This window comes from Vitis riparia, chromosome 5 (assembly GCF_004353265.1).
Source record: "Vitis riparia cultivar Riparia Gloire de Montpellier isolate 1030 chromosome 5, EGFV_Vit.rip_1.0, whole genome shotgun sequence".
In the NCBI taxonomy this organism is placed as follows: Eukaryota; Viridiplantae; Streptophyta; class Magnoliopsida; order Vitales; family Vitaceae; genus Vitis; species Vitis riparia.
This window is the reverse complement of record NC_048435.1, coordinates 1348982-1361291: the sequence shown is the minus strand read 5'-3', so window position 1 is coordinate 1361291 and position 12310 is coordinate 1348982. Positions and strand designations below refer to the sequence as shown.

Sequence of the window (12310 nt, the reverse complement as noted above, 5' to 3'; positions counted from 1 at the left end):
CTAATCTATAACCGACCACTTTGTTTAATCACACTGCTTTTTTAGCAAATGGTTTTCTGGTGAAGGATGGGCAGAAAGAAACATTAATTTTCTCGGAAAAAGTAAAGGTTCAATTAACATTCCTTCGACCGTTGTTGACCCATTGATCCCACCATTTTTGCTTCTTCAATGAAGACTAACCACAAGGTTTGATTGTAGACAGATGTATGGAGCTTAGATTTCTTTAAGTTTTTTTTTTCTGATCTCGAAGTCGTTTGGTTGCAGTTAGTGATTCTTGTTCTAGATGACTGTTGACATCATGTTGTAATTGGCAGTTGGTGTAAACTCAAACTTTTTTCTTCCATTACCAAATATTCTACACTCTTTTTATTTATTGCTTAGGAAGCACCCTTGCAATTTCAGGTTCTTGTCCATGTCTAATTGTTTAGTTCAATCCATCCATTGACCAAGTTACCACTTTTTTTTTTTAGGGTTTAAAGGCCAAAAGAAGAAAAAACCAATTGTATCTAGATAAAAAACCCTTTTAATGCATTATTTTTTAGAAATTTAATTATATTAAGAGTATATTTGCTAGTATTTTTATCCCAAGTGGTTTTCTACCTAAGTGTTACTCTAAAAAAATATTATAAATAATTTTTTAATATTATAAGTGATTTTTAAAAGTTTTAAAATTTTACCACACACTCCAAGTCTATGATAATTGTTTTTGAAAATGGTTTTATATTCTTTAAAATAAAAAAAAAACATAAAAACTGTTTTTTGTTTTTTTATTATTAAGAATAGAAAATAAAGAATTTTTAAAAAATATTTTTTTATTATTTTATGTTATTTTCTAAGGACTGTTTTAAAAAATAAATATGGTGAAATTATTAAAAATAAAACACTAAACATAAAAATTATTTTTAAAAATATTAAAAACAAATTTAAAATATTTTAGGTTTTCAAATAAAATTTTATTGTACAAAATATTAAAAAACAGTTTTTAAAAATTGCTTTTCAAAACCATTTTCAAAAATAATTATCAAACTAATTTCTAATTAAAAAAAAAAAAGAAAAAGAAAGACACCTTATCATTATTATCAAATAGAATCTAATATAATACTAAAAAATTCACTCTTTTTCACTCAAAATATCAATAGTTTTAATATTTTCAAATATTTAATTAAATCAAATGCTTTTGACTGAGTTCATCTAATTTATTAATATTACAATTTTATTAATAAATAAACTTATACATCAATCACAATACGTTTGGTCCCATCATTATTATTATTTTGATATTATTTATTTTAGTTTTCTTGTCATATAATATTTGTACGGGAGTAGAAGAACTTATGTTCAATAATAAAGATTATAAATAGGTGATTTATAATTTTGCTGGCTTATCGTAGTTTGAATAAAAGATATTTTGGGAATAAAAAAGATGGGACCAAGGGGTGTGGGGTAGAGAATAAGTTGACCCAATTCATCTCCTAAAGATTGATGAATGAGAACACCAAAGCGATGATTGCGGCGTTTTGGAGGTGTATAGTAATTAGTACCATTATTTTATGAAAACTTCTGCGACCGTCATTTCCTTGGGTTCTTTTCGACTGAGTTGGGCCGATCATAAGTCAAAGTCAACAGCCTTTTGTTTTCATTTCTATTATTATAATAAAAGATGTAAAACGCGTATAACGCAAACGGACAAGATGACTTTATAAAAACTCCCGTCTCCCGGACAAATCAGCCTCGTTTTGCGTGCACGGCTCTTTAAAAATTGATGGTTTTTTCTCTCTCTCTTTCTCTTGCCCCATTATTCCATCCATCTCAAGTGTACCTCCTCCTCCTCCTCCTCCCCATGCCCTCTGTCCTCCACATGAAATATGTCTTGTCATAAGGGGGTGTTTGGATTATCCAAATTCCTTTTTAACAACTCTTTCAATTAAATTATATGAAAAGTGAAAACCATTGCATATCCAATGTAACTTTTGCTTAAAAAAATGAGATCATAAAAATAAAAATAAATAGATGGAGGCCGTGATTGGATTACATATACAAGTGTTATTATATTATTTATATATAGAATAGAATGTCTGGGTGGGAGGAGGAAATGGCGGGAGACTTGTGGATAGCTGACTATTGAGTGGCGTCAAACCACATGCAGTTAGATCGGGGCCACCCTTTGTTGGTCACACTCCAATGGGTCAACTAACCCTAAAAATTGGACCAATGGGATATCGAATCAGTGGACCAAATCGTCTCTACTCGGATGATTCTGTAGGGCAGAGATGTGGATTTATGGTTTCACTGAATTTTATTTTTTATTATTTTGTGGAATTTTTTAAAGGGTAGGGTGGCGGTCAAGTCCGGTTTGGTATTCGTATAGGGCCCGAGGAGGAAGAGAGGCGTCCCCATCAATTTACAGCACTCTTTTCCTTGAGGGCAATTTGAATTTGGTGAAAATGGAATCAAAATCTGCGTCCAACGGAACGTTAAAGAGTCAAAAATATCAATGATGGATGCAACTCACCAGTTCCACATTGAAGTCAACAGATCGCTTTCTGGGAGGGCTCTGTTTCCTTGTTGGCTTCCAGTTTCATGTTAAAAGCTTTCTCCTCTCCATGAGGACGACTCCCATTGGCCGACATCGGTGGCATCATCTCAGAGCCTCCTCCTCGATCCGTCACCTATGGTTTTGGTCACTTTGATGCTACATTTGGATTAAGAAATTAAGGTTGCGTTTGAAAACCGTTCCCAAAAAACAGTTTTTTATATTTAAGGACAAAAGAAAAAATAATCAAAACATGTTTTAGATAACAGTTACTTTCAAGAGACATTTAAAGATGATGAAAGCAGTTGAAAACATTTACCTTTTCAAACAAACCTTTGTTTTAAAAAATACCCATCAAAAAACTATTTTAAATATCATGCTAAAACAGCACTCTCAAGTCTCAACACATGAATTTGTATGTATTTTTGACATAGGTGATGTGGGTGCACATTGCCCCAAGGTAGAGAACAGGAAAAAAAAAATGCAGGGTGTGGTGCAAAAGCAAATGGAAAAGGCTCCTATGTCTGACAGAGACAGTGAGAGGTTTAATTTAAAAAAATGCCCAGTTTTTGACTTTGGATGTCACCGACAGGCCTGGGGCTCCTGTTCGAAAAACCTAGGCTGGATGTAGAAACAGGATGCCAGACCATTTCAAGATTCAAGATCATGTCAAGCAATAATTAAATAAACAACCAGGTCACCGGAACATTTTAGGGGGCTGACCCACCAACCTGATGATCCGAGTCGAATAGAAATGTTGCAGTAGAATTATGCCATCGGTGACTTCCCAGCTGTTGGGTGAATTTCTTACTTCACAAGCCACCCTTCACCACCAATGGGGTTGGTCTTCAAAAACGGTATCATTCCATTAATTGACTAAGTCGTGGATTAAGGACGATATCATGTCATTTATGACTCAAAACTGTGATATTTTAATACTAAAAACCCGAAAACACGACCCCCTTTGCGGGAAGGATAAGATGGTGCTGACTCTGCTGATATAATTACAGACGAAAGGGCCGTGCAGCTTCACTGGGCGTTGGCCGACGAATTACTCTTAGATGGAAGCTTCTGTGGGTCCTATCATTTCCGCCATTAATCCAAGTTTTCAAAGTTTACCACCAGTGGCATGATTTTGGGATTCTTTTTTAATACTATAATGGAAACAAGTAATGGAGAAATGACACAAAAGTAAAATTGCAGCAATTTTTATAATCATACAGATGTTACAGCTGAAGCTCCAAAATCACAATATCTATCAAAACTGGTCCTAGAAATATCACATTCTTACTTCACCAACAAACACCTTTCAAGGAACCATGATCTGGAATCAGAAGCATGAATAAGGGACGAGGGACGATCTATTTTGTAAAACATTTAATTAATGGGAGAAAAAGACATTCCGTTCCCTTAAGGAAGTAGCAAGAAAGATCTGAAACATAGTCTTAAAAGCAAATTCTCGCACCTCTTAATCTGGGTGGTTATGAGAATTTCCTCAAGAGTCTTGAGCAGCAGCAGCAGCTTGCCGAATTCTCCGCTGATGAACATCCCAGTTATACACACGAGCAATTGTGACCTGCTCAATAACAGTTAAGAGAAGGATTAATGGGAGCTCAAGCATGTTTAGAAGTGAATCAGGTTCCTAAATTGAACACCGATCATAAGATCTATAGACATCCTATATTCAAGAGTTAATCGGCTACAAAAACAAACTTAAAGGTTATTATCCCTTGTGCTCAGAATTGCTTTGATGGCTATACTGTTTTTATTGACATCAATGCAAGATGCAGAACAATCTTCTGTACTTTCAGACTAGCTTGAATTCATGTAATTAGCACTTCTAGGGGAATGATTAAAGAATTTGGCATGTATGCCAACAGTACCTGGGTAATTGTCACTTGATCCCTTAAGAACTGTAGGTCAGTAACAAGAACTTCCAGACTGGCTTTAGCGTTTTCCAAATTTTTTTGGAGAAGAGCAGTGGCCTGCACCAAAAAAAGTTATGCAAGAATTATGCATGTGATCTTAATACATAAAGGTCACATAAACAGCATTGGTATTCACAAGTAGCAAACCTCTTCACATGAGTACTCCAACATAACATTTGCTCCCAACCATAAACACACTGAATCAGTATCCTCAATCCGAGCCCGGGAATATATGCCTTCGGAGACTTCAAAATCAGCTATAAGCGGCTGCACATAAAAGACAGGGAAATGAAAAACATAAACTATTATACCTTATTGTACCGTTTAAATCTCGACATGATCCCCAAGAAAGGATGTGGAATTCAGATTTCTAAAAAAGACATGACGTGCCACTGTAGGCAGGTGTCAGTTGTTTCCTTCACACAAAAGATGGGGCATAAGGAACAAGGCACCTCTTAAGACATTCATCGGTGCACGATTGACAATAAAGTAGGTCTCAGAATTCAACTTGCAAGAATCAGATATTGTTCCTGTTGTGGAAGACCTGTCTGGTAAATGTTTGTCAGGTAGACATATACTATCTTTATCACTATCACATCACAGTATAAGCAGGTTTGTTGTGGTTCTGTTGCATATTATTGTGACCAAGAAAAACTACAGCTCCTTTTAAGCTAATGTGGGTGAAAAAGATTTTATATGGGTTATGACAGCTTTATAGATATCAACATCTTGCAAGCCAAATGTAAAAAGATTGATTAGAGTAATGTCATGTGGTGAAGCTATGCTTTCACGTTTAACATCAGCACTAGATAATGGAGTCATCCAGTCATCAGACAAGTTTCATTACTTGAGCATAACAACTAGGTTTAACATATTTAAATTTAAAGTCAAGTTTCTCCATTCATATTGGAATAAAGTTCTATCGGCAACTTTGCGAAGTTCAGGTAGATTTAATCCTTCTCACATTAAAGTTAAGTTCATAACCATTTCATAAACTAATTCCATGGATTCAAGTGCAGCAAATCCATGAGTCAAAGTGATTCCTCTGCATCAAATTAATATGCAACCATAGAAAACAAGCCACAGAACTTATGCTCTTTGTTCTACCACTAATGAATCACTGTCCCAAAGGGGTACAAATTAATATTATTACCCAGTTACGCTTGAGTATCCAAATCAAGAGCTTGAAAAGTATAACCTACTAAACTACAACATAATGGCACAAATGCATAACATTACAAATGACGAACCTCACCAGTACCCTTCTTAGCTTCCAAAGTGGCAACCACATCTAAGCACTTTTCAATGTCTGGGATCTTTGCCTGACATCCACAAGAAACAAGAAAGTGAGTCAAACTTGTTGCAGAAGAAAACAAAATGTAAAAAGTAACTAACACAAACTTGATTATTATGAGTGAGTTGATTCCACAAGGTCAAATCTTGATCAGGGCTTGTACATTAAAATTTAACCACAAACAAAAAAAATATATACAAATGTGGGTTACATTAAGAATCCATAGTTAGGAATAAAAAGTCTCCAAAATATGTTTAGCATATAATTTGAAAATTAGCAATAACTTAAACTATGATTTCAAAATAAGAAAGAACGAAGTAAGTTAAATGTTACAAATTGGGGAAAGAATTAGAGGATATCATTCCCAATGCTGCCATAAAATGGGGTCAACTTATGGTGCAAACTCTCTATGTTGTACTGCAATTATCCAGCTGTCAATTACATTCAACCTTTATACAAATTTTAACATATTACAATGTGACTGGATGGCTGAGTATATATTGACCAGCTTCCAGTCATCAATAATTAGTGTGTTGAACACCTTTTGACATGGTACATGAGTTGTTCAACAGAAGCCTGAATATATAAAAAAAAATGTGACTGCCTAAGTGTACTTTCAGAATGGGCAAAATAACAAGTAGATACAGAATATTTATGTAGGACTTTGTTATGAAGTTTGTGCTTTGCTTAGTCCCTTGTAGGGATGGCAACAGGAAGGGTTGGAGATACAATGGTCCCAACCCTATCAAGGATGCTTCATATGTAATAATCTTGTCTGGAGACTGCCAAGGGATAGAATGTTTTGTCCCAAATCTGCCCCTTATCCTTGCCCACCGACTAGGGGTGGGACCACTGGATTACCTGAGTAGTGACACACTGCCACCCCAAGTCCATGATGAGGAGTCAATCACGATAGTTGGATTCCATTACCCAAAGAACCTTACTTGGGCTCCACCTAGCTCTAGGCATTATGCATTTGCTCAAAATTTTGCAGTCAATCTCCAAAATTTTCTTTTTCTTTTTTTTAAAAAAAAATTAAATTCAAGGGTTACACAGCTCCTAATTTCTTTTATAGATAAAGAAGAAACTTATAGAAAATTGCCAATGGGCTCTACAACTTATCACAAAATTAAGTCTGGCAAAGCATCAAGCTCAGGTTATTACCTTCTTGCTTCTTCATTATTTAAGAATTTTTGAAGAATGATGCCCAAGAATTAGCTGTACTATGGCTTAGAGTCAAACTATTTTGACTTTACTACCAGAAGCACTGTCCATGATTCTTCCACACAAACAACAGACTCTATATTATAAAAAGTTGCCATGTCCAACAATCTGTATGTGTCTAGGTGCAATTGTCCTGTAAATGCCCACAAATCGAAACAAACAAGTACAATTGAAAGAACCCATTCACACACCATTAATGTATAGTTTATATAAGATATTATGAATTTATGATTTGAGTACTTTGAGCTCCAATCAAGATTAAATTTCTCTTTAACTCACTAATGGTCAAATTGATTAAAGCTTTCTCTATACATTACATGCAAAGAAATGAAACATGGACACTATTAGACACAATAAAGAAAGCACAAATTCAATGAAAGAGCACCTGAAGATCCCTTTGCTGAGCAAGAAGTTTCATCTCAACTAACTTGTATTGCTGAAGTCTGCACAAGATCAGGGAACCAAGATAAGTTAAAAAATCTTTAAATAAATTCAGAAACAAACTTATGGTGAAATACTCTGAATATGGTTCCATGCATAGTTGAATCATTCGGAATTAGTTCTTTTACAAAAGCATGAGATTAGCGCCGCTCTTCTAGTTGAACATTAATGAACCCTTAATTTAGATGGTTCAGACCATGATAAAGAATATCAATGAAATGTGGACAATCAGCAGTGAGTAAGATCAAGGCACAAAGAATGATGAGCAAATATTTTATAAATCTCATCACTTGAGAACTTGTAAGAGTTATAAAATTTCATGACAAATGAATAAACTACAAGCAAATAAGTCATATTACAGTGTAATAGCTAGCAATATAGCTTACAACAGAACACGGATTAATGCAATAAAGCTAACCTACATGTATGGTTGTAAATACACTAATCATATTATTTGCCATTCTCTTATCTTTCAATAAAGCATGCAAGAAATATCAAGCAATATAACCAATATACAAAGTTAGCTACCTATTTCTATAGACCTATGTGCGCATATTTGGCATGTTTGTTTATAAGTCTATTTGACAGTGATTCTAGGAAGCGTTTTTAGCCTAAAAAGTGTTTTTGAAAAAAAAATTAGGTGTTTGGCAAAATTTAGACAACACTTTTAAAAATTTTAAAAATCACTTATAGTGTTTTCTAGAGAAACAATAGATAAACGATTCTCTTAAAAACACTTTTAGAGAAAACACTTCCAATAGAACCACTACCAAACACATTCTATAACAGAAATGTATCCATGTGGCATGTTTGCCTGTACAGAAATGTGTCTATGTGGCATATTCAAAGTTATAACTTTCAACGTTCATCATTATCCTTCCGTCCTCTGATATGGGAAAGAGGCTAGAAAGAAACAATTTTTTCAAAAAAGAAAGTGAAAGTACAAAATGGCCTTTCTAAGTGCCACAAAAAGAAAAGAAAAAAAAAGGCTTCGGAACTTCACTTTTCCTAAAACAATTAAAAAAGAATCAAGGGTGCAGATATCAGAGATATAGTATATTATATATATATATATTGTGTCTTGTACCTTAAGATACTCTTAAGAGATGATGCATAGAACTGTATCATATTTTGTATCACAAATTTTTACAATAAAATTCCACATTAGCAAGCCTGATGCTGAATGTTTTTCTCAAGAAATAATTCAGGCCTTTTAAAAGGATATCAGGAAAGTTAAGGGCATTACCCCATATCACAATCAATATTGCTTTTAAATCGTTATCCACAGAAATTTCTGAATAATCATAGCCCATGCAGCTAATTCTAGTAAAATCCTCAACCTATGCACTTCAACCATTCCGCTGAATGGAAAAGTTTCTAATGTTCTATCAAGGGGTATGGATGCCAAGAATGGAAGGTTCTTAGGAACCCTAAAAAATATTAAGGTTCTTAATATTTTTCTTGCTGTCATGAGTGTCAATAACTTGAATTGAGACCTACAAGACCCTGACAAAAGAAGACCTACAAGACCCAAACTTTTGTAGGAACCCTGGTAATGAGAGGTAGAGCTACATTTACAAAAGGACTACCCTTTTTATTTTTGTTTTTCTTTTCACTTCAGAAGATTTCAGATTCGAGAATTTGGAGTTTTGTGGTAGTTCTCAAGACATTCCTAACCTGATTTCATTCTTATCAAGAATATCAATATATTAACCAAACCAAAATTGAAAACCTAATAGACCTAAAATTGATAATTTTCTTTTAGACATCACTAAACTTCCAAAATATAATTGCAACGGCAACATCACTCGAAATTTAACCATTACATCGAAGTGTCCTGGACTCAACCTAACTCAACAATGTCCCATCCCAAAAATTTGCATTTGAGAGACTTCATCTTACAAAATAAAGAGTCAGAATACCAGATACAACAAGTACGAGCATGCTCACATCTGACCATTCGTTTTGGTTACAGAGAAAACCGAGAAAGGGAATGATTTTTTAGATTGAACGAGGGTTCTAGTTCCACAACTCCTAATTTAAGAAAAACATGAGGTTAAAAGACTACAATTTCTTTTCCTTCCCTTTCTCGGCAACCAAACACAACGCCAAGCCTTTTCATCTCAAATATGGAGCAAGATCATGTACTGGTAACAACCAATTTAGATCAGAGAGAAGAAAAACTAAATTTATATCATTGAAAGAGTCAAAAGGGATGTCGCAAGCCATTGAAGAGTGTCAGCAAAATTCAATCAAAGGTCAGATTTTGATCCTAGATTCATAGGCGAGAGATTACATAGAATGAAGCGAAGTGAGAGATGAGAAAGAAAGAGGTGACCTTTCTTGAAGAAAAGCGAGGGCAGAGTTACAATCGAGGCCTGATTCAGTAAGATAGGTTTGAACATCGTGTACAAAGGAAGCTCCTGGAATGCCTCGTCGCTCAGTAACTGCAGGAGATGATGATGATGAAGCCATTGTCGCCAGAACGATCCCACGGAGAGAGAGAGATGGTAGACTCGCGATTCTCCCTCTCTAGTCTCGAGTGTGTTTTTGGGTTTAGGGGAAGAGATGCCGCGAGGGCGAGATGTGCAACAAGGAGCCGAGAAACGCGTCGTTTCTCAGTCTTCTCTTATTATTCGGCACGACGTCGCTTTGGGTTGTGGCAAAAAAAATTCAATAATTTTACTTGAAATTAAAATTAACTTAACATAATAAGCTAAATGAAATTACTTTGTTCTGCATTGAAAGTAAATTTATACCCTTTTTAGTCATAACCATCAATTATTCATCTCATTTTCCTCTTTAAAACTTCTCACACCCAATTTTTTTAAATTAATTAGTTTCAAATATTAAATTATAATTATATCATATATATATATTTTTATTATCTTAAAATTTGATATAAATATATAGAAAAAAAATTAAAAACAATATCGATGAATTTCAACCAAGTCTAATTCAATTAATCCGAACTCAACAAAAATGAGTTGAATCGTGTTTGGACTGAGCGTATTTTGTTAAAGTTGGGTTAGGTTGGGTTCAAGTTAGTCATGAATCAGCCCAAGTAGCAGCCCTATCCGTAATGAGGAGAAAGGCACGAGAGTCCATAAAATTGGGCCCTGGCCCAATTAGGAGGCTCGTTTAGCCCAATAACTGAATATAAGTTATATAACAAGTCTTGGCCCAAGGTGTAGCAAACTGGAGAGGGCCCAAGGGCCAGAATCCTTGATTTTCAAGTGTTTACCTTAATGCAAAATTTTCAACAAGATGGCAATCAAATTCAAGCTATTAGTCCTAGAGATTTGTAAGTAGTAATCCACTTATTTTTATTACTATTATTATTAATTTTTTCTCTGAAACTGAAATACAGACAGACCATAGAGTAAATAGTGGCTTGAAACTTGAAATGGGTACATAGGAATATATCCCACTTCACTTTGTACACTAAAATATTACATGAAATATGGGCTTATAAAGAGTTGAATTGAATGAAACTCAACCTTTCCAAGTGAAAGTATATGAGATTATTTTCTCAATCACAAGTTGATAAAGAGTTGACCATGGTCTTCATAACCTTCACCCTCATTTGCAACCACATGATGTAATAAGCTGTCTCTGCGAAGAGGCCGTCCAAGCCCATGGATTGGCCATTTGGGACAAGACTTTTGAGGGTTCTCACCCTTCTCATTACCCCATCACTTCTGAGCCTCCTAGAACCTTCTAGAACTGCCCTCCTCTTCAGCAAGATCCTCCTCTGAGTGCCACCTCGAATGCTTCTCTTCCTCCATTGCCTTCTCTTTGCCCTGTTTTGAAGGACCATGCCCTTCAAATCACGGGCACTAGCGGGTGGATTTGGAGAAGCCCCCATGAAGTGACCAAGGAATTGAGTTATGAGTTTTAAGACCTAAGACCCCAGTTGCCTTAAGCCCTTAAAAAGGGGAGAAAGTGGGAAACTACGAAAACTGAAATAGAAAAGCTGCCAAGAGAAAAAGGGCAGATAGAAGGGGTCTTTATAAGTTGTTGGGACTTGGGATTGGGGTTGATGTGGATAATATGGTGTAAGAGGCAAGGGAGACCCTACAAGAAGAATTCCAAAAGAATGGGGATAAATGAATGTGGGAGACCCAAGTGCCCTAAACCTTTGCTTCGTGTTTTGGCCATGTCCTACAACTCAAAACCCACATGCTCTCACATGATTCCTCAAGAACACACCCAACTTCCTATTCCCTTCCTTTCTTTATCCTCATCTCATCAAAACACCCTGGATTATTCCTTTTTTTCTTTTTTTCTCTTCTTCTCCTTCTTCTTCTTTCCAAATTCAATGAATATTCAAATCCCCATCTGGGTCCTTCATCTACCTCCTCCAGCTCAATCAATGGGAACATCTAGGGTTCACAATCATCATCCCCATGTTTCCCACTTGAAAAATAATTGTATGCTGCTGACTATGTACTTTTCTCAATGCTCTAACCTTAGATTCTCATGTTGGGTTTTCCAATATAATGATTTTCTTTTATTTTTCTCAAGGTTGGTGAATCGAATTCTAGCCGTCCAAACAATGTTTATGAGCCATGTCCTAACGTGTCTGGTTCAATGCATGGTTTGGAGTTAATGGGACACCCCCTCCTCTACTTTGCTGCCTAGCCTTACTACTCATGGTTTCCTTTATTAGTATTTTCCCATCGACCAAACAATGTGACAGTTCATAAGAGTCATTAGCGGCTAGGCACATGGATTATGGCGTAGAATCTTCTTATATTAATGCATTTGGTCCATATGATTCCGTTCTTGTGCCTTGAGCTACCACAACACTGCTTTATAATGTGTATTTATTAACCAAATGCAAATGGCTTAGGCTCCCTAAGCCTTAATTTAATGGTTCAAGACCGA

At 35.4% G+C, this 12310-nt stretch overlaps 2 protein-coding genes across 2 annotated transcripts; both read right to left on the bottom strand.

Moving 5' to 3' along the window:
• Positions 1 to 3714: 3714 nt before the first annotated feature.
• On the bottom strand, positions 3715 to 10011 carry LOC117913876 (probable prefoldin subunit 3). Its single transcript, XM_034828971.1, has 6 exons — positions 9759 to 10011; positions 7365 to 7422; positions 5712 to 5783; positions 4609 to 4728; positions 4417 to 4518; positions 3715 to 4109 (listed from the first exon to the last, which is right to left on the bottom strand). The coding sequence occupies exons 1-6, from the start codon at positions 9893 to 9895 to the stop codon at positions 4029 to 4031; spliced, it is 570 nt and encodes a 189-aa protein (XP_034684862.1). The 5' UTR covers positions 9896 to 10011; the 3' UTR covers positions 3715 to 4028.
• A 941-nt stretch (positions 10012 to 10952) lies between these two features.
• On the bottom strand, positions 10953 to 11288 carry LOC117914440 (transcription factor UPBEAT1-like). The gene has a single exon (XM_034829787.1). It carries the CDS (start codon positions 11286 to 11288, stop codon positions 10953 to 10955), a length of 336 nt encoding a protein of 111 aa, XP_034685678.1.
• Positions 11289 to 12310: the final 1022 nt, after the last annotated feature.

Coding starts and splice junctions, on each gene's coding strand:
- LOC117913876 (XM_034828971.1), bottom strand. CDS start 9,895: ATGGCTTCATCATCATCATCTCCTGCAGTTACTGAGCGACGAGGCATT. Junction 7,423..9,758: donor CTCGCTTTTCTTCAAGAAAG/GTCACCTCTTTC, acceptor GATCTTGTGCAG/ACTTCAGCAATACAAGTTAG. Junction 4,729..5,711: donor CTAAGAAGGGTACTGGTGAG/GTTCGTCATTTG, acceptor TTTTATGTGCAG/CCGCTTATAGCTGATTTTGA.
- LOC117914440 (XM_034829787.1), bottom strand. CDS start 11,288: ATGGGGGCTTCTCCAAATCCACCCGCTAGTGCCCGTGATTTGAAGGGC.